Source organism: Ixodes scapularis, unplaced genomic scaffold, assembly GCF_016920785.2.
Source record: "Ixodes scapularis isolate PalLabHiFi unplaced genomic scaffold, ASM1692078v2 PGA_scaffold1__304_contigs__length_218370807, whole genome shotgun sequence".
Lineage (NCBI taxonomy): Eukaryota > Metazoa > Arthropoda > Arachnida > Ixodida > Ixodidae > Ixodes > Ixodes scapularis.
In genome coordinates this window covers 82,781,674-82,803,844 of record NW_024609846.1, presented here as the reverse complement: position 1 = coordinate 82,803,844, position 22,171 = coordinate 82,781,674, and the positions used below count along the sequence as shown (strand labels likewise).

The window sequence follows — 22,171 nt, the reverse complement described above, 5'->3', positions numbered from 1 at the left end:
TCTGGCTCCGGGCACCTGCTCGGTCCGTAACGTTCAGCTTGCATAATGCCTCAACGTTAGGCTGCTTCGCTTTTATACGCACATAAGACGCTTGAGGAGGAGAATACTGAAAAGAATGATATTCACAAAGGCTGACAAACACACAGTTTCAATGTCGCCCACTCCGCACCTTGCCGTAACCGCTGGTATAGTATTACTACGGTGCCTGGAGCGCGTCGTCGACTGGTATGTTTAGCGCCCTATGCTGCCCATACATCAAAAGGGGTCCCGAAATGGCAGAAAATGCTAACACGGAAGCCGAAGTGTCATGCTGTTGCATGTCACGAATCGCGATCCTGGCGGTTGGTCGTAGAAAGTTAACGAGGAGGTGCGAGCAGCACAACCGAACGCGAGTGTCGCGGAGTTCCAACTTCTGACTGCCGAAGCTTCCGTGGACTGCCACACTGGAGAGCGACCTACAGCAGAGCAGGCGTTGGCCACATACACCAAAGCTAATGAGACGCCGTCAGGATCGCGACTGGCGACAGCATCACATTTCTATGACGTCATCAGGCGGAAATCGAGGGACCACATTTTTGCAGGCGGTAAACACACCAGTCTGAGACGCGTTTAGGTACCATAGTATTACGATACTACACTGTAGGATGGTAACCGCACGACCGCATGGCGTCCATTTGCAATTCATGGTCCTGCCGAGTTCTCGCGCGTCGCAGACGTTTTTCAAATTTCTGTTGTATCTTTGCCGAATTCTTCAAAAGTTCGGTTTGTGCCGAACTTTGCCGGATCTGAAGTGCAGCAGATTCGGTCTATTACTAATCTTTACCTTATTATGAATTCATTTATTTGTTTACTAACACCTATAATTTCCCAATTATACAAATATTAGGGGCATTCCAGGGTGGATGGTTGGTTGCTGCTAGGCGAAACTTGGTATTATCGATGATGGTTACGATGTTATCGGGAAGGTCTATCCAGTTCGCGAGATTCGCGTAGAAGTGAATGCTGGTAGGCTGTGGATTTGGTCTTGGTTCGGGCAATCTTGCATGAGTGGTCCGGTTTCGAAGAAACATATAGGTAGGTGGGCTAAGAAGAAACTGTATGAAAAATGGTGCCGAAATCGCTGCTGTCGCTATGCTGATTCTCGACGAAATTATGCGTTAGCATTTAGCGCAGGGGTTAGTTGTCTTCGGACAGCAAGTCTGTTCTCCCGGGTGACGGCGGTTTCGCGCAAACGGCGTCGTCGTTGCGTCTCGGTTTTCCGTTGTCGCGTACGTTGTGCATACTGGGGAAACGAAACCACATGCCTACACTCCGGCGCAATCCTATAGACCTTCGCGTGCGTCAATAGCGGCCCGTCATTGGAAGCGTGCGAGAAGCCTCTTTCCCTCTTACGTAAGACGGAAAGTGGACGTAACGATCGAGGGAACGGAGTGAAAAAGCACGGCGGGAACGGCCCCGCTGCCTCACGAAACCCATCCGGTCCAGTCTAAAGCAAAGTCGGCTGCATGGAGCAGGGCAGTAAATTCTAACGTATTTAATAACGCATTTGAAATTGAGAGTAATACGCTTTATGAAAGAGGCAAAAAGCCTAGAAATCTTAAGGGACGTGACACTTGGCATCGCTCTAAGACATCACGGTGTCGCGAGACGATATTGACGGACGCTTTATAGAAACATCAAGTAGGGAAAAGAGCCCATAACTGCAGTTGCCGTGCAAAAGTAAAGTTGCCGGTGATTCCAAGATAGGCTCGACATTCTCGCAGGACGTGGTCCATCAGCTGCTGAACGGCCCGCTCAGAACGCCAGCTCTCGAGGAGATACAGCGGCACTACAAGGCCCAGGGTCTCATCGACGACATGGTAGCTGCCACGCTGCTCGAGGACCTGCTGCTTCTTTGTCCCACCATTAAGTTCGGAGAATATCTGTATAGAAGCCACGCCGATGTGTACGCCTTCCTCTTCCGAAATCCGGTGAGCACGTATACGCATGTATTTTACGGCCCCGCTTAGACATTGGATATAGGTGGTTTAAGCCGCAACCCAATTCAGAAGAGCCAGCCCCATCCATCTTTAGTGACCTATCGATCCATTCGGCGTAGGGCTTCACCCCCCGTCCTCGTAAGGAAAAATGCAGACGATAAATCCCAGCCATAGCAGCGCTTTCGACCTAGTATTCGCAATAATGAAAACTAAAGGTTGAAACATCTGCAGTGATAACCTTTGAAGAAAAAGAACGATATCTGAAATGTTTTCTTTTTTCTTCAAAAGGAAGGTGATAATCGGGAGAACGGCGACCCTTCTTTCTCGCATTGGAATATCCCGTCAGGACAATACTTGTTCATTCCGCTATTTTCTGACTTTCGAGGTTTAGCGACCCCCTTGTGCGCAGATTCTTCCAGACACGTTATCAAGAGATAAATAGCTCAGTCGCCCCCTCCTGAACTTATTCTTACATATATGTCCAGGGACAGAATTTACCTCTTTCCTGCACTATCGCGGCGAAGTCAGTAGTAATACAAAGTGTATATCCTCAGTTTCAGATTAGGTCTGAGCACTACCAGAGCTACAAGCTCATGGGACCAATCAAGCGCGAGGGACGCCTCGTGACGTTGTGTGACCTTTGGATACGCACAGAGTTAAGATTAGACAAGGTGTAGCGTTCGGCTGGGATTCGTATCCACTCTGTGCCAGGAAACTGATTCGAGCCGAACGCTGAAGGAGCGCTCATTTGACACTTTCCCGTTACAAGAACGTGTTATAGGGAGTAACTGGGAACTAACTATATATAAAACACTGTGTGTTAGAGTCGCAAAATGAACGGGGAACGTCTTGAACAGCTTTTTGTTTCGTTAAAACACCAGCCTGAGTAAACGGAGCATTGAAGTCTGTAGGTATGCTTTATGGACGAGGAGAGGCTCCTCCGACCACGGTTTAGACAAACTAAAAATAAAATTCACTTAAATCAAACGAATATATTCGGGAGACACGGTGTATGCAGCAGAATAATGCATATATTTATCTCCAAGTAAAAAAAAAAATAATCATAATTAAAAACACTTAGATTATTTATTCACTATAGGGGAACGTAAGTTCGGTAAAATTAGCGGCCGTGTAACGGTATTTCGTGACGTTTATTTTTTTTTTTCTGGTGGCACAATCATCTAATTGTAAGCAGCCTTATAAGTTATAAGAAATTCTGCATTAAAAGAAATTGTTTCTTAATACCTTTAATCGACCTGATTCCAGGCCAAGCAGGGAAAGAATACCCCAGACCATGCATTCCAAGACCTGGACTTTATCTTCGGACTGCCTCTGATATCAGCACCGGAGTTGACGTCAGAAAGCGAGAAGAACCTTAGCAGGTTTCTCATTCGCACCTGGGCTACGTTCGCCACAACGGGGTGAGTGATGTTTCAACATACAACACGTTACTTGCAACTTGTCACTTTTTGTTTGTTTTTTGCTTACGGTATAGCGATTTGATTACTTGTAGCAAACGGGAAAGGGCATCGTAAAAAAATTTATTTTAAGCCGAGTAAAGAATAAAGGCCGGTCCAAACCGGATGGCGGGTTGCGTGTCCGGATGTGTATTCGTAAACCGCGCCACTTTTGCGGCTTCCAGAAAGCATGCAGTTTGCATATTAGCAGAAACAGCACGTTAGAAACAAGGACAAAATAAGAGAACGCATAGAAGGACAAACACAGCGCTGACTTCAGGTCGGAACGCATGACTCGAACACATTACACGAGTACACTTAATGAGACGGTCTTTCCTTGGTGAGAAGTTATCGTACGGGCTCCAAGCATTCTAGAAATTCAAGAACTATGCTTGTGCGGCGTCTATTTTCCTATTAAAAATGTGATTAAAAAATGAGCGGAAAAATCCGGAGCACAGAATTCGCGCGCCCGTCGTCACGCCGTCGGCGCGTCCGCTGGATTCTGTGCTCCGGAATTTTCCGCTCAGAAAGGGGCGTGTCACGAACTTCAATCACATTTTATACGGAAATAGACGCCGCACGAGCATAATTTTTGGATTTCTAGAATGCTTGGAGCCCGTACGATAGGTTCTCACCAAGAACAGACGATCTCAGAAACGTGTTTAGTGCGCCTTTAAGACTATTAATGTGTAGGAAGCCGAAAGCATATAGGACCTGCGAGAGAAATGTTTACAAGTAATGTTTCTACACGTATTAAGGTTTACGACGACGTAAAGGACGAGGTCGAGGACGACTTCCTAGAGATCGACGCCAAGTACGGTGTCTATGATCATCTTTAGGACGACGTCGAGGACGGCTTCCTAGAGATCGACGCCAAGTACGGTGTGTATGATGACCTTTAGGACGACGTCGAGGACGACTTCCTAGAGATCGACGCCAAGTACGGTGTCTATGATGACCTTTAGGACGACGTCGAGGACGACGCCTAGAGGAGGACACTTAAGGAGGCTGTCGCATATTTGCGTGGGCGGCTACGTTCGCCTGTGTAAGCCGCCGTAGATGTAGACGCTGCTGGCGACGTCGAGGCCGTCGATGTAGACGTGGTCGTCTCAAAGACCATCGCACGAAGCACACAACAAGCACAGATGAAGTCCAACGCGCGCATTGTGCACACGGCGCTCCGGCGGTAATATCACGCTGTTTACGTATAATGACGCTTGATGACATCACATTGATGACACTTGATGAGGTACTTTTATGGCCATCTTTCGGTCACAACACCGACGGACGCCGCTTGCTTTTCACGTGCTGTGACAGGTGAGGTCGTCATACGGGTCTAGGACGACTGCTAGTTTGGAACTTCGGGCTTCCTATTAGGTTAGTCGCGCAAGGAAGTGGCGCAAAGCCACATTCAAAGAAGGCAACACATTTATGGTCAGGGGAGCTAGGAACTGGTTCCAAAGCTCCGGGATTCCACATTAGCTTCAACTCTAAAACCTTGCAAGGTACAACCAGATGTGCACCAACAATCACTGGGAACAGTTGGTTTGGCATGTACAACAAATTTCAACACGTTCTTCAAAAAAAAAAAAAAAGAAAGGAGGGGAAAAACTATAACTATATTGCCAGTTGGAAGCTTGTGTTTGTCTGTCCTTTCTAGTTTTCTTCCTCAAGTTTAATTATGAAAACCACTTCTTCCAAAACCACAATCAGGGGAGGTAACCAAAAATGAAATCTTGCCGAATAAGCAGTTGATTAAAATCCTGCCATGATGAAAACAAAAGTTAAATTTATGCTGGTTGTTAAAGGGAAAAAATCAGAACGCTTAGTACCATCATACGTTTCTTTCCTTCATAAATAACGACCACAACAAAAATATAGCATAATTGTATGGTACATTCGATATTCAAAGAACGACCTCTTCACCTTTATCACGGGATCACATCTCAGCTAGGTGAAAAGTGATATGCGTGACTGGAGGAGGGGAGGGAAAGGTCGGCTGGTGTTGGCCGGGCCGGCGGGGAATTTTCGCGGTTTCTCGCAGGTCACGTGTTAGAGGGACAGGCGCATCCGCTACGCAGGCGCTGCGAGCAAGCGTTCTCCGCGCGTGCGCCTGGCTTTGTCTATTGTCTGTTGCAGTCGGAGGCAGCTCTCCGATCGAGAGTTTAGTCAGTTTAATTTCTTCTTCGCTCTCTTCGGACTGTCGGCCGGCGTTCGCCCGGCGGCGACGTTCGCGCTGCGGGCGCACGGATACTGAAGCTCCCATCGTTCCCTGGATGGATACCCACTGACCTCGGCTTTGAATCCTTATATAGTGTGAGGCTGCTGACCCATTGCACCTAGGCTTGGCATCTGGATGCGCTTGGCTCTGGTGCTCTTGGTGACAATACTTGGACAACTCGGATATCGCTTTCCCACCGGAACTTCCCGATGCACTCAACACTGGATACTGTGCTTTTGCGTGCCGTGTGTGTGTTCCCTGCACCGTGTTTGGTGACGACGCGCGCCTTGCATTGTCTGTTGCAGTCGGCTGCAGCGCTTCGAGAGTTTAGGTTCTTCTCCGCTCCCGTCGGACTGCCGGCCGGCGCTCGCCCGGCGGCGACGTTCGCGCTGCGAACGCACGGATACTGACGCGCCTATCGTTGCCCTGGAGGGATACCCACTGACCTCGGCTTTGAATCTTTATATAGTGTGAAGCTGCCGACCCATTGCAGTTTGGCTCGGCATCTGGATGCGCTGAACTCGGGCACCGTTTGCCCGCCGGAACTTCCCGATGCACTCAACACTGGATACTGTGCTTTTGCGTGCCATGTGTGTGTTCCGTGCACCGTGTCTGGTGACGACGCGCGCCTTGCATTGTCTGTTGCAGTCGGCTGCAGCGCTTCGAGAGTTTAGGTTCTTCTCCGCTCCCGTCGGACTGCTGGCCGGCGCTCGCCCGGCGGCGACGTTCGCGCTGCGAACGCACGGATATTGATGACGCGCCTATCGTTGCCCTGGATGGATACCCACTGACCTCGGCTTTGAATCTTTATATAGTGTGAAGCTGCCGACCCATTGCAGTTTGGCTCGGCATCTGGATGCGCTGGTGCGCTTGGTGACAATACTTGGACAACTCGGGCACCGCTTGCCCGCCGGAACTTCCCGATGCACTCAACACTGGATACTGTGCTTGTGCGTGCTGTGTGTGTGTTCCGTGCACCGTGTTTGGTGACGACACCTGGACGACCGTGTGCGCCGCCGGAATTACCGCTGCGCTCACCACCGGAATCTACAAAAGTATTTCGCGCGATGCCCTTAGTCGTTACAAGCGAGAGATCGTCGCGATTTCAGACCCAGTCCGCCTGGGTCTGAAATCGCGACGATCTCTCGGTTGTAACGGCTAAGCGCATAACATGAAATTCTTTTGTAGAGTCCAGTGGTGAGCGCAGCGGGAATTCCGGCGGTGCACTGCCTGGGTCTAAAATTGGGGCTGGAAATGCGCGGTTCCAGGCTGGATACAAACTGGTGACCCAATTTTGGGTCTAGGCGGAACCGGCATTTTTCATTCCGGCCTGTATCTGACATTTTCGTACGGGGACCCACACCTTGTGCCTCTTCCGGACTCTTGGGAACTGGTAGAACCATAGCTCCGGGATGCGCGCCGGATTGTTGGTGCAACCCACAGCACTACAAGTCGTGCTCGACGTTGCCCAACGCGAGTCCGGCGAGTCTCTTCGGTTCCACGACACGCGCGTGAGCGAGCAGCACCGCTTCGCTCTCTTCCGCGCTGTCGCGGAAGCAATGCTGGAGTTAAATGAACAGCCTGGACGCTAATAACAATAGGAGAACATAGGATAACGTGGTAAGCACCTCTTGCCGTCAGTAGGATCGCAGATTGCTACGGGAAACGAAGCGTCTGCGGCGTCCGTACGAGAACGTAGGACTAAACCTACGTCATTGCCCAGTGCTGCTTCACTAGCTCACCCGGTGCCAGCGTTGCTCACCAGCTTTCGGGCCGCTAACCGAGCCGAGAGACCATTTTTAATACTGGTTTTAATCGGTAATGCGGCGTCGGTTTGACGTGATATTTTGGATATGACAGTATTCTGACCCCCTAAAGCGATATCAGTCATTTCGATAGGGTCGACTTTTTGAGTGGAGCTTCCCTTTAAAAACCAAATTTTGTGGTCGATTTAAAGAGCCTGGCCTCTCCTTGAATCACCTGTATAACTTGTTCATATAAACTGACTGAGGGACAAATGCTGCGCCGTTGTATCAATTCAACTGATGTCCCAGTTGGCTCATCTCGGCGTCATCCCCAACACGACCAAACAGCAAACCCGGGGAACTTTTTAATGAAATCATTATATATATATAAATTAAAAATATAAAATAAATGTCCGTTGATCTTTCTTAGAGCCTGTTTCCTACCTGGGGTTTCGCTGTTTCCCCTGTTATTTTTTCAAATTGGCTTCTTTATAAAATTATCACTTCTTTATAATATTATCACTTCTTTATAAAATGATAACTTGTTGGCCATATTTGGGCCCTATTCCTTTCTTTTAATTGGTTTAAACTTCTTCTACCGTCTGATGGTACCAGTAGAGAGACAAATGTTTATTTCTTTTCTTTTTCGCTTTAATTTACAAATTTTAAATTGTAAATTCCTAGGACGACCGCGAGGACCAGGGCCTTCCTTGAGTTTGCGATCGAGCGGCGCGTGCCGCTCAATCGCGTTTTATGGCCATTTGCTCCGATTTGTAGCTCAATGGTCCGTTTTTAAGACTTTCACCTTAAAAACGGCCCGAGAATCGGACGGAAATCGGATCACCCGAAAACAGTTGTACGCAATTTTCGAAAAACGAGCCACATGAGGCTTTTTTTTTTTTCGCACGGAAATCTCAATGCTTTACGATCTCGCTACAAGCCGTCCAAAAACCGAGGTTCCATTCGAAAAATATCTGGCGCTCCAAATCTCTCGAATCGCTTGCGATTTCAGCAAAAGGGAAGGGACCTAGCTGTTGTCCGAATTTCGTTGGCAGTTTCCGCAGTATATTCGAATGTTTTTCGCATCAGGTGTTCCAGCCTTTAAAACTCCCGTTTCTTCTTCTACTCCTTTGTAAAAAGCGCCAGACCATATCGCAAAAAAAACACACAAAAAAAAACACAACGTTTTGCGTTTATTGCATTTACTACTTCACCTAGAAGTATATTTATTTGACGGATAAAGAAACAGAAGAGGCGCTGACACACTTGTCCTCGTGTGTGGCGACCTTCTCTGCCTCAACAATTTAACTAATTAGAAGGTCGACACTCAAGCTGTAAGTCAGCGCTGTGTTTGTCCTTATATGTGTCTTCTCCTTTTGTCCTTGTTTGTAACACAATGTTGCTGCTAGTGTGAACTCTTCTCACCAACTCGCCCAACCTTCCTTCCTAATGTGCAGTTAGTTCGGGCGGTGCGACTTCGAAAGCAACCGGAAGGGGCGATGGAGGAACAGAAATAAGGGGGGGGGGGGGGGGGAGCATTGGGCTTGTGCAATATAAACAACCAAATCCATCAGGCCTTCTTGTTGGAATCAGAGTGAAATTATCTTATAAAACAGCAAAATGTGAATGCATCTTTCTTATTCATAGGGATTCAGATCTACCGACGAACTAGTTTGAGTTAAAATAGACGACACTGACAAAATCAATTATTTACCGCCGAACAATGCGCGGCTCTCCTGCTTCGCAGTTGTTTCCCGAAGGAAGTCACGTGGCAACGGCAACACGATTCCAGGAGCAGCTGTGACCGTACCGCTTTTTAACGTGCTGGTCAAACCCAATCCTCACGAGCTTCGTCTCATCGCTGTGGAGAAACGCGGGGCATAGAACACCGAGCACATGGACGACAAAAAGACCGATCGGTTGAAAAACCATCATTTGAGGATCTTGACTTCCAAGGTTTCTTGAGTGGATTTGGCTCATTGGCAACCCTGGGCTTTCCGACGCTTCATGCTGCTTGCTGGATGTTTTGTCGAGCATGTGTCCGGCCCTTAGACCCGACGCGCGCATACGATGTCAACGCACACACACGAGGCTTGATATCTTCGTTTGAATGCATGGTCACTTTACCGTCTCTGTTTGTGTTCCTATAGAAATCTTAGCATAAACGGTTGGCAGGGTCACTCTAAGAGACCACCACCGACATAGAGAGTTTTAGTAAATGGTTGAGGTAACTACAATAACAATGCCCAATTGCGATATTGTCACGGATGACAAGTGACGAGGCGACGAATGACTGAGTAAACTGAACGTTTAATAGGGCGAACTTGTGCCCAAAAATAAAAGGAAAGAAGAAAGATAATAACAGAGCATCGCGGGCGTCGAAGGCGGCGAAGCTGCAAGATCGAACGCTGAGGCGAAACTGACCCCGCTCGCCTTGCGGAATCCCTTATGTACCCTCGTGAGTTTCTGGATCGTTCGGCGTAGAAGGTTCGGCGCGTAGAACATTCTAACCTCGAGACGGTTCTCGAATTCATCAGAACATCACATTACAGTGTCAACAAAAATGTGTAGCCGCGGCCAGGAATCGAACCCTGGCCTTCTGCGCGCAAGGCAAGCGCGATAACCGTTAGGCCACGCGCGCGCTGCCTACTCTGCTAGCTGCGCGCGCGGCAATATGATGCATGTGCAAAGGCGACGGCGGAGTATCGGGTATCGTAATGGGAGTCATTGGGACCATCTACTAAATCTCCTGACATGAGCTAAAACACCCGTTCCGGCTTTTTTCTATGTCTCGAGTACCCACAGGCTCTATTACACCCTTTGGTTTCTCACAAGCTTCAAGGTATCGAACCTCAACTTCACATTTAATTTCTTGATTGAACCACAGCACTTTTTCAAAAACCGCCAGGTGCGCCGAACAAGTGTGAATAACTGTTTCAGCTCATATTGTCCGCGATAGTACATTGGCAAGAATCAGAAAGAGGGGCCGCTGATTCTGCCATTTGTATCGGTTGCGTCTGGAAAAACCAAAGAGACAAAACACCGGGAAAATCGTAATTCATGATTGCTGTACAAAACTGCTCCTTAAATCGCCTGCCACGATGTGTATGTTAAACTCCTTTCCCAGTGCGAATGTCGTTACTGTCGTCCCAAGCAGGAAACCTATGAGCCGCAAAAACTGGCGCCGCGCGCTGATTCTCATAGCAACAGCCCAAGACGCTCTGACGTGGACCTATGCCAAGCCGCCAAGTCACAGCGTTCGCGCAAGTTGCCATGAAAACTGCTGCTCAGCGCCCGTTTTTGTCCCTCATGTGTTCCCTGCTTTAGTCCCTCTAAGTGATTCTTACAGATATATTGTTTTGTGTATAGTTTTTTTATACCCTGTAAACATTAAAGATGGCTATGGGTGCTTTGTTTTTTCCCAACTTTAATGAATCTTTCTGGAAACGCCAACGTCACCAGTGAGCACTCTGGGGCATTATGAGCGTTTCACGCCCCTTCACCCAAGCCAAGTCGAGCCTAGTCGAGCTTTTGCATGCTAGGTGGCACACGCTACCACCCGAACTGCGACACCCTTCTTAATCTATTCATGCATCTAAGCGAGGTAACGCTATTCAAACGTTGTCAAGCTGCGTGGTTTTTTATTAGCCAAAGAAGAGGAGAAGGAAAAGCTTTATTGCTAAAAAGGGACTTATTCTAGGTTGGACCTACTGCAGGGCTCCAGTGCTTTTTCTACCGCCACTCTTGCCCGCTCCATCAGCTCTTGCTGATCTTGAGCCGACGAGACGAGGAGCGCAGTTTCTCAGGTCTTGTGCGAGGGGGTGGGGGGGAAGGACGGGTTGAGTTGACAGGCCCACGTCAGGAGGAAGAGCGACAGAAACTCTGCGCAGTGCGGGCACCTATCCGGGTATCTGTCCTGGTGAAATCTTTGTAGATTAGCGAAGTGTGTGTACGTGCCTGTCTGCATCTGACACCAGGCTGAGGCCTCCTCTCGAAACAGGGATCGGTCAGGCTGAGGGAACAACTGCCTCTGGCTGCGGAGGTGTGTAAGGATGTCAGAGTACTGGTTCGGGACCGGGCGCGGTCTGTCTTCGCGTGAAGGCGGCCGGAGGATGCAGGCTCGGGCTACGGCGTGTGCTTGCCAGTTTTCGTCGACACACTCGTGACTGGGGATTCAGACCAGTTCCACTTTGGGAATCTTGGGGCTTTCCCTCGAGATGTTAAAGGCCTGCGGGGCAACTCTCCCTTCGCGAAACCGCTTAATGGCCGCTTTCGAATCGGAACGGATGGTCACGTGGTCTCTTTTTGTGAAGGAGACCTCCTCTGTCACCACCGGTTGGATGGTGCGGACCGACGCCGTGACGACTGTGTCGAAGTCGCTGTCGATCAGACTCACCACTGCAGCGGCTTGGCCGGTGTAGAGTGCCGCGCCCGTACAGAGGACATCGTCCCCGTTGCCGTAAGTCCGTCGCGGAGTCTTGGCCAGAGCCGTCCGGCGACCTGGGTGCAGGGATGGGTCCATATTCCGTGGAATTGGTGCAACCTGGATCTTGTCCCGTAGGGTCAGCGGCAGCTGGATTGTTTCGCGTTGCGATGCGGGGATGGGTATGCCGCGCGAGCTCAGAACGTGCCGCCAAGTCAGGGTGAAAGCCAGGCGCTCCATCTGACTGGCTAGGTGCGCGTCGACGAGCTACTGGAAGATGTTGTTCACGCCCAGCAGCAGGCGCTTGGCACTCGCGGCGTACGGCGGCACCCCCAGTGCCAGCTTGTATTCCTTGCGGATAATCACGTCCATCTCGCCCTTACGTCTCGACAGCGGGTTAAGATACGGAGTTGCGTAGGTGATGTGGCTCACGACGAGTGCTTGAGTAGGCCGGATCAGGTCCGACTCCTTGAGCTCGTGTCTGCGACTCGTTATTCTGCACATCATACGCGTGACTTGCGTGGTTGTCTCGACGAGTCGGTCGACCGTGTACTTGTCTCCACCGTCCCGCTGGAGGTGGCGGCCTAGGATCCAGATCCGCTCCACCACCGGCGCGGCGGTACCGTCCTTTAAGGTGAGGCGTAGTTCCTCCTCCTTGTTCTTCGGGACTGGCTTGCTCGCGCGGACGAGCAACAGCTCAGATTTCTGGGGGGTGCTCTGGAATTTGCCGGCCTCTAAGTAGTTTTTCACTGTCTCGATGGCCTCTTGGAGGAAGGTTTACTTCTCGCCGTCCGATCTCGAAGTAGTCGAAATCGCCAGGTCGTCCGCATAGATGATGTGCTTGCTACGGGGAAATCCGTTCCAGTAGAAGAGGTAGCTTGCGCATAGAGATGGAACAAGAAGGGTCACTCTAAAAAAAGCCCGTGCGTCTGCTTTCCCGCACAACACTGGGAGAGCCAATCACCGCAACTTAAGGAGGCTGCTCGAATGACGATGCCGAAACATATGTTTAGACCAAAGAATGAAGTCTGAGTTGTGACATTAAGCAATGCAAGCGTGACGTTTTGCATTGCTTAATATCACAACTCAGACTGCGTTTTTCAGTCTAACCGAAAAACGCAGTCTGAGTTGTGCAAGGGTCCCAAGTTGTGCAGTCTAAGTCCCAAGCAAGGGCACTCGCAAAGCGGGTGCCCTAGCTTGGGACCGGAATGGTGCCCGTGCGGATGGACTCGACGCCGATGGGGGCCGTGCGATCGCCCAGGAAGTCGCGTACGTAGTCGTACATCCGGGACCTACACCCGGTTGAAGCCAGGTTGTCGAGCACCGGCGTGTGGCTGACGTTGTCGAAGGTGCCCTTGAGGTCGAAGGCCAATACCGCCTGCGTCGTCGTATGGGAGATTCTGTCGAGGATGTCCTCATTGATCTGGAGCAGGACATCTTGCGTGGACAGGTTTCATCGGAACCCGAATATGGTAAAACAGTTAGGGCGCAGGCGAGCTGGTGTAAGTTTACCATTTTTTTTAGACCATCTGAGACTGGGTGGAAGAGACGTCGTCGTGTTTCTTCCACCCAGTCTCAGGTGGTGTAAAAAAATGGTAAACCGAATATGGTGTTAGAAAAAAGATGCCCGTGTCTTTCAGAAACGGCTGAAGCTGGTTGGTGACCACGTACTCCAGAAGCTTGCCCAGACACGATGTCAGGGATATGGGGTGTAGGTTGTCCAGGCTTGGGGCCTCGCCGGGCTTGGGGATAAGCACTATCTCCGCGTGATCTCACTTGGCCGGGATCTTGCCCGACTCCCACACACGGTTGAAATACTGGGTCAGAGTGGCCAGGGATGCGTCGTCCGGGTTCCTCAGGAGCTGGTTCTGGATCAGTTCTCTTTGCCGGGCGAGGTGCTCGGCGTCAAGTTCTGGGCAGCCCGCGTGACTACCTTCTCGGTCACGGGCGCGTCGAGTTTGGGGTTGGCCACGCCGTTGGAGTCCGGGTACGCCGCCGGGACCGGCTTGCCTATGTACCTGTCCTGCAGCATCCCGAAGATTTCGTCGTCCGTGCACCCTCGAAATCCCGCACGATCTTGTGGATTGTGCGGCTCGTCTTGAAACTTTCCCTTGGTCGGGTGGAGGAGGTGGCGCAGCAGTGACCACGTTTTTGCAGTGCCAAAGTCCCCTGGAGCTTGTTGCACGTCTGATGCCTGTTGGAGCGTAACAGCTGGGCTGCGTACTCAAGCATTTCCCACTCCAGCATGGCGATGCGGATATTGATCTTCCGGTTGAATCGCTAACGTTTCCACCTCTTGAGGATCCCGCGTCTGGCGTCCCAGGGGTGTAGGACAAGAGTATGCCCGAGAGAGAGAGAGAGTGTCGTTGGTGAGATTCACGTGTCTGGTGTGCTTCTTTACGTCAGTCTGCACGTATCTTACCCACTGCTCTAGGTCGCCCGAAAGCGCGGACTCCTTCGGGCGCGACTCTCGGAACGCGTCCCAGTCGGTTGATGCCTGCTTCCTGACAAACCTGTTCTGAGAAATAACGGCGACCTCGTCCTCGATGATGGAATGGTCACTGCCTAGGCTCTCGCCGGTGTTGGTCCTGTCGGCTGCGGTGAATCTTACTAGCGTGGGGTCGGGGCACGTGTCCCTATTTACGATACTGCCCGTGCGCGTCGGGTGTTCTGGGTCGGTCAGGAAGGTGAACTTTTGTTGGCAAATCACCTCGTGCAGCCTGCACTCTAAAGGGGAAAAAAAAGGAGGAAAAAGGTAGCAACGGCGCTTTTTCCTCCCATCTACTGACGCGCCCCCAAGCGGACACGAGAAGAAGGGAGGAACGAGACGTTTTTCTCCTTCCCCAGGCAGGCGGGAGAAAGGTTCCACCCTCCTGCTTCATCTTCTTTCGGTTTCTTTTTTTGAGCAGGTCGCGCACGTTGTTTAATAAATGTTGTTGAGCTGATTGAGATTTAGGCGGCAGCGAAGGTCGCCTGTAATTGCGTCGCCCAGTCCAAACGTGCAAAACATTTCGGTTGCATTGATGTTTTTGTCACAAATTTTATCAAACGAGCAAACGAAGCCGCTAGAAACAGAAGAACTGTCTCGAGCGGTGCAAGCAGTGCTACGTACACTGGGCTAAGGTGGCAGTCTCCAGATTGCGGAACCCATAATCACGGTGAAATTTTCAGTAAAATCCATCGCGGGCATGCTGGGATGACGATCAAGCATCCCGGTAATCATCTCGACGGCTCCGAGAGGCGTGGCACGGCTGCCAGTGAGTCCGGGCTCCACGGGGCAATGAGTGACGCATTAGGATACGATGCACCCTCGGTAGCCACTACAGCCCCGGCTGCCGGCGCGTTCGACGTTAGGGTTAGCGAAGCGGAGGTGGCGGGCCTGAATTCCGTAGGCTGGGAGCCCATATTTTCAGGCACGCAAAGCTCCTGAAGATTGTTGGCGGTGCCAATGGTCGTTATAGTGCCGTTACGAGACATGTGAGCTGAAGCCCAAGCGTGGGGCGCAAGAACACCAAATGTTGACGGAGCCGAAGCGAGATGGGTCTGACATCATGACTCAAGTTCGACGCTCTTGGAATGGAAAATAAAATGTACCAACCAGCTCAACTGACTCCCGTAGCGAAAAAAAAAAAAAAGCACGTTGGAAGCGTGAGTGATACCCCGCTCTTTTAGAGCGTGGTCCACGCGCGATGAACCATCGAAAAAGATCGGTGGCCCATCCAGAACGATGGCTCATCCAAAAACGGGCAATAAACAGATGTGCTGTGATTGAGGGTTTCCCACCTCGTGTGGGCAACTCAGCGCAGCACAGGGCGCTGCAAAGATTGCCGTTTGCCATACACAGGGACTCAACGCGAACGTATAGGCAACGTGGTTCTCGCGGGCGGTACAGTGGTAACAGCAGACGACGGAGCAGCGACCGCCACTGTTCCCATAATGTCTGACGCGCGCTGCTTCATGGCGCGCGCTACTTTTCAGAAAGGTCCATGGCTCGCTCCAGCATCGTTCTTTGTTTAAATTCCAATCAAAATTGTTTCAATATCTTGAATTACTTCTGAATGATATTTCTATAATAGTACGAAAGTGGGGAGAGAAATTAAAACTGGAGAAATTTATTTTCCTTTTGCGACCCCTTCAATAGGTTGGGAAAAACGACACCCATGGCTACACCCGGTAGTATCATTTTTGACTAATACACAATTTATACGTGTGAACTATGGTACTGTTAATTGGATTACCCTTCCCTACACCCTAAAGTGTGTAGGGAAGGATATGTTATGTGCAGTCCAAACAATTGACTGAATAACCGCTTAAAACAGCTTTAGCGGAAGTTCTTTCAGCAACTACCACTCTAAAAAAAAAAGTCTCTGCGTCTACTTTTTCGCACAACATGGGAGAGCATATCACCGCAACTTCCGGAGACAGCTCAACAAATGACAATAACAAAACATTTGTCTAGACAAAAAAAAAAAAAAAAAAAACGCATTCTGAGTTGTGGCATTACGCAATGCAAGACGTCACGCTTGCATTGCTTAATGTCACAACCCAGACTGCGTTTTTTGGTTTAAACATATGTTTCGACATCGTCATTCGCTGAGCTGCCTCCGTAAGTTGAGGTGATTGGCTCTCCGAGTGTTGTGCGGGAAAGTAGACGCACGGGCATGTTTTAGAGTGTACGTCAAATTAGTATTTTTTGTATCAATGCTTTTTACTTGGGGATACGTTCCTTGAATTTTGACAGATTTTATGTGAACTATTAATGAGAACAAATTGGCATGCTTTTATACTTCGCCATAATGGCCATCATTCCAAACTCATAAGTGCCTCATTGTATCTGTATTTTACGTTTTTGTATATGGGATAAAAGCACATGGAGCTCGTTGCCCGTAAGCGTTGTCAGCAAAAACATATCTCCAGGAAGCCGCTAGAACCAACAGCATTCTAGGGTGTTCTCCATCACCATGATGTTTTTGCTGGAAAGACACTCTGATGTTTTAGCCCTGGGTCACACCCATAAAGGTGTTAATTTGATTTACCGTAATCAAAACTGAAAAGAATGTTTGCTTATTTAAGGGCCATTACCGAGAAGCATCATTTCTGATGGGTATGATACTTCAATTGCATATCATTAACCTCCCTGATGATGTATTATGCTACCTGGTGAAAATTACATATGTTCTCTTCTTTCAGTGTTTTGCCCAAAGTCGGCCAAAAATCCTGGCCTCCACTCTTCGGCAGTGCAGCGGGAGCGTCTATGCACGTGCTCATTCAAACGACGGGAGACCTTGAGGTTGTGAAAAACTTTGGTAGCGACGTTTGTCAGATGATTAATAAGCTAAATATTAGGAACATGAAAAGCCTCTGTGAATGAGCGCTTGGCAAATCGGACAACGTTTTATAAACGATGAAATAAAACGACACTTTCTATTGTATTTATAGAAACCAGGATGATAAAAGTTGTTCAAAACTTTATCTTAGAAATACATAGTTTAAATAGCACGCATCTACATATTTTAAAATTTTCGAATATAGAACTAAATGTTTACTCCAAATATTATTTTCCTAAAACGAAGTATAAGATTCTAGGTAAGACATTATTGTGCTGTTGCTGTCCAAGCAATATTATCAGGGTGTCGAATCGGAACCGAACCGAACCGAAAACCGGAACCGAACCGGTATTTTTTCCGGAACTGAACCCGAACCCGAACCGTTATATTGTTATCGCGATGAACCCGAACCGGAACTGAACTGGAAAAAAAAATAACGGTTACCGGCTCATGTCAAAACGGTTCGGCCACGCGCTGTTGACAATGAATGTGCTATCAATGCCATTTGTTTTTTAAGTGCCGTCAACTGACACACACCTCGCTTACATATTTTTCTTCTCCACTCAGTCTTAGGAATATAAACGCTGCATCCATGAATCTTGACAAACGCTGCATCCATGAATCTTGACATAGGAACCAGTATTGCGCTGGTCGCGGCTTGCACGAAAAAAAAAAAACTGGAAGGCTGTGCAAAAAAAAAAAAAAAAAAAATCGCGTCACGGGATTTTATTTTCTTACAATCTCGTAAATCCTAAATGCTGCTGTGTGCTCATTTCATAACACGTTTTTAGAACGCGCGAGTTCTTGAAGCTTGCTTCCATCGCAATGAGAAAAGAAAAGGCTGTGGAGTTTGATAATAATGCATCCGATTTCGTATAGGCACTTAGAAGCTAACATATTTGTAACACAGCGAACTCTTCTATTTTAATATTTATCCTATTACGTCCTTCTGGCGTTTCGTTCGGTGAAGTGTTTTTCATATTCCGTATCTTGTTTAATGAAAACTTCTTTAAGGGTCTAATTTGAGTTACCGAAGGCTAGTTCAAATAAAGAAAGCTGTATTTTCTCCCCACTGTTCTTTCAATTGCTTACACGACGAGGTGGCGGGATAGTTAGCGAGTTCTACTTGTAAGTGGGTTTGTAAGGAGGTCGCGGATTTTACAGCTACTGCGTCGGACCCAATTAGATGAAGTCCGAATGCGTAAACGTCGGTGAGGTAACCTTTGAGTGCACATAAAGAAACCATTCCTGGTAGAAATCCCTGAGCCTTACACTACGATGTATCCCGTTTCGTATGTGCTGATTTCAGACGTTTATTTGTAATTTATTTTGATGTTGCAATTTGTCATTTATAATTTCCGAACCGGTTCGCGAACCGGTTCGCGGATCGAATTAATCAAACCGGAACTGAACCGGAACAAAATAAATTTACCTGAACCTGAACCGTAACCGAACCCGTATTTTTTTCGGTTCGACACACTGAATATCATACTGTGAAGAATTAGAAAAACACCTAAACGCCTTACTCAGTCTTTTGTTTTTCATTTGACGAGTGAAAAAAGTGACAACAAAGTTTTGCTGGAAACTTCACTGTAAAATTAAACTTACCAGTTTTAAAAATATACGTTCTTAATGGAAGCAGAACTGATTATCGGAAAGTGGCATTTACACTTTTAAATAAACAAGATGACGATGCGGGAGGAAAAAGTTTGTTTATGAAAGTCGTTCTAACAAATAATGAACACACAAAACATGTTTATGCGTCCATACACTAGGAATGATAACATGCTAACTGAAATTCTTCCTTTTTGGTCAGGCATGCGTACTTAAGTATTTTAGGTAATCCCCTTTCGATTCTGTCTTATGAACTAAATCCCAAACGTTAATGACACATCGACTGATAACGAGTCGAGAAAAAGACGTGGACTCACGAAAGTGGCACTTCGACACGGCGTTTTTTTTTTTTTTTTTTGGTAAAACATGCAATTTGTAACTTGTTACTACAAATATGTTACACGCTCTTGCTATAGTCACTGGTCAGCGAGCACGCCGAAAAATGGACGATGTATGCCATATTTCGATACGAAGAGGAAGCTCCAATATGAAAGAGTGACCACCTTTCATCGCGAATATTCACCCACGTCTTGTTTTTGTTTTGTTTTTTAGCGTATTTTATGATGCTAGGCAACTTACAATGCCTTTGCGCGTGCGTTTGTGTCGGGGTTTCGTTGGAATCAGGGTCCAATAATTCGTAGAATGAATCTGCTACAAGTGGAATACGGAAGGTGACTTTATTCTGAACTTGAACGTTCATGGCACAGATGATATTTCTAGTGTTGAATATTCCACACATTTTGCTTTTCCCATTGCTAAATTTACTTAAACACCAAGCTGACAACATCGATGGCATTCCGTATTTCAAGGACCATTAAAGGAGACGACTCAGGGTTACAAACTTCGATCGCATAGCCACACATTAAAAAACAACGACACCTCTTATTCGCTTGAAAAGCATCATGACATCATCTTTAAAAATTGAAGCTTAAAAATTCGTTATTAAAAATATAGCATAAAAGAATTCTAAAATAATAATAATAAGAAGAAGAATGTCTTTATTTGGCTCTGGAGAGCCAAATAATTTTGGTTTTGTACTGCTCGAGCACTTGGAAAATGTAGAGGGTAAACCTTTTTTTTTAGAGAACTTTAAAATGAGAAGTGTCGTCTATCCTTTTTTTCTCCTTGTCGATCACGTGCGGAAATGTCTATTTTAAACCAGCTCGCCGGCATCCTTTCCATAACTTGCCCGTTTGTACTGTTCACCATGATCAAAGTGTATGTACATCGCGTTGCTTGTTTAATCGTCTTCAACATTCATCTCTGGTTACCGGAAAAGCAGGCCAATGCGAAGCGCACGTTCGTCTACTTCTTGCAGAGAGATTCCGATGATGTCAAAGCGCCGAGCTCTTATTGGCTGCTTAACAAAAACAATGGGTCAAGGCCTCTAGCATTGGGACCTACCCACTATCCTTTCAATCAAAGCCAATCAGAGGTCGGCGTCGGTTTTGACGTCACCGTAACTCCCGCGAGAGAAGCAGACGACCTGCTGTCCACATACCACCTAGAAGGCTAAGGCCTGCGCCTCACGCGTCTGCCGCGTTGCGGTGTACTCTGGTCGAGCTTCGGCATGTTTGCCGATAGGGGCGGGTCGGAGATCCGCTAGCGATGACGTCACGCACGGTCCTTGCCTTCTACCCGGTGTTGGGCAGACGCTGCTGCTAGCTAGCGGACCCAAAGCGCAACGCGACAGCGAGAGCCGTGGCAGCGAGCCAAGGCAACGCGTCCGTCGTACTTTTCGCACCACTCGTCGAGTCGGCCCCGGGGGCGGGTGTGCCCGAGGAGGAGCTCGCGGACTTTGGCCCGGCGACGGCGTTGGCGTTGTCCTCCAGGATCATGTCGGCGGCCTTCTCGGCGATCATGATGACCGGCGCGTTGAGGTGCCCCGACAACATCTCCGGGATGACGGACGTGTCGACCACGCGAAGCCCCCGGATTCCGCCACGGACCCTGCAATCGAGGGATGTCAGTGCGGGTGTTGTCCATCATGCTTCCGAGAGGGTGCGCGTTCCGAACGCCCGACCTTTCGCCGTGCTTTGGGTGCGGGCGCGCGCTCGACGCTCACCAGACGGCAAAGCGTCGTCGAGCACGCTGGAGGCGGGACAACTGAAGTTCCTCCCTGCTGTTCCCCCTTAGTGTAGAACTTAATCTGTGCTTGGGATATCGGGACCTTATTCCCTGACGGCCTTCTGGAACCCGCCATTTCGGTGCCTAGCGCAGAGTGAGTGGAATACACCCTTTTCAAAAGTTCGTACCATTGCCCGTCCGCCATATTGCTTGATAACGTATACCCTTGAGCACCTATAGAACACGAGCGCTGCGTCAGCGTTCGGCGAGTACTCGGATCCAGTCACACGCTACGTGTCCAAGCAATGGCGACCGCCAATGTTGCTTGACGGACTTTTGTAGAGGGTCTCATACGATTCGCAAATGCGGCTTTTTCAACTTTAAATATGGGGACAACAGGAAGCTCAGGCGATATCGTTTCGCTCTGTCGCGGTCTGTTCTAATTTTTCTTTCTTTTTCTTTTTTGAGGAAAGGCAAGAGTTTTTTTTGCTATTTCAAATAAAGCTTAAGGTAACTGGCAACAATGATTTTAATCAGCAAGATGGCTGAAGTGTCGTCACTCCGAAGCTATGGTGCCTGGAACGCGTCTCCGACTGGTGTGTTTACGGCGTCCAAAAAAGCGGTTTCTCGATTTTCGCGCGATGACGTCATACAAGTGTCACGCTGTTCCCGGTCGCGATCCTGGCGGTGTCACAGCCGGGAGAAATCTGAAGGTTTATTTTGCAAATTGGGCGTCACAAGACGAAAGACTCCCTTTTCCGGTGTGGCAAGCTGCCACCAAATCCGCGGTGAACGGGCGGAGAAGGTACAGACGATCCGTGGTTTTTTTGGTGGATGAGACTGCATTCAACACTATTAAGCGGGGGGTGTTAATTGTGGTAACCATAAGGTAGAAACCTTAATGGACGGAACAGAAGAAAAAGTTGCGTAGGCCGCTGACGTTATGAACGTCTGTCTGCAGATTTTTCCTTCGAATAAAGAACACCGCGTAGGACCGGTGGACCCAAGAAATTACCTAATAAGCAAGCTGCGGCGTAGAAAATCAAGCGCAGTCCACAGTGATAACAGTTCTACCAATTCTACACTTTCTGTAATCTCAGAAAGTAAGCTTGCTCGAGATGCGCTCCGAACACCAATCGTCTTGATCAGTTCAAACAATGAGAATGGCGATCGGTATCATGATCCATTTGCAATACCGTTTTAGTGGTGGACGATTGGCCTACCGCTAAAATTTCAAAAAAATATTTGAAAATACTGTGACCTATACTCTGTTTCACCTTGTATTGTACCGCACTAAAGGCTACAGCGCGAGCTCCTTGCTCTAGGGCACATCTGGGC

At 48.6% G+C, this 22,171-nt stretch overlaps 2 protein-coding genes across 2 annotated transcripts in view; one reads left to right on the top strand and one right to left on the bottom strand.

Moving 5' to 3' along the window:
- Positions 1–17,318, top strand: part of LOC8033375 (carboxylesterase 5A) — a 62,427-nt gene extending 45,109 nt beyond the window's left edge. The window contains exons 9-11 of the mRNA XM_040207391.3: positions 1,764–1,970; positions 3,246–3,400; positions 17,016–17,318. Of these exons, the coding sequence (XP_040063325.1) occupies positions 1,764–1,970; positions 3,246–3,400; positions 17,016–17,196 (543 nt within the window). The 3' untranslated portion in view covers positions 17,197–17,318. The remainder of the gene's footprint in view (positions 1–1,763; positions 1,971–3,245; positions 3,401–17,015) is intronic.
- A 2,106-nt stretch (positions 17,319–19,424) lies between these two features.
- Positions 19,425–22,171, bottom strand: part of LOC8033376 (glucose dehydrogenase [FAD, quinone]) — a 66,438-nt gene continuing 63,691 nt past the window's right edge. The window contains exon 12 of the mRNA XM_029979186.4: positions 19,425–20,716. Coding sequence (XP_029835046.3) covers positions 20,428–20,716 — 289 coding nt within the window. The 3' untranslated portion in view covers positions 19,425–20,427. The remainder of the gene's footprint in view (positions 20,717–22,171) is intronic.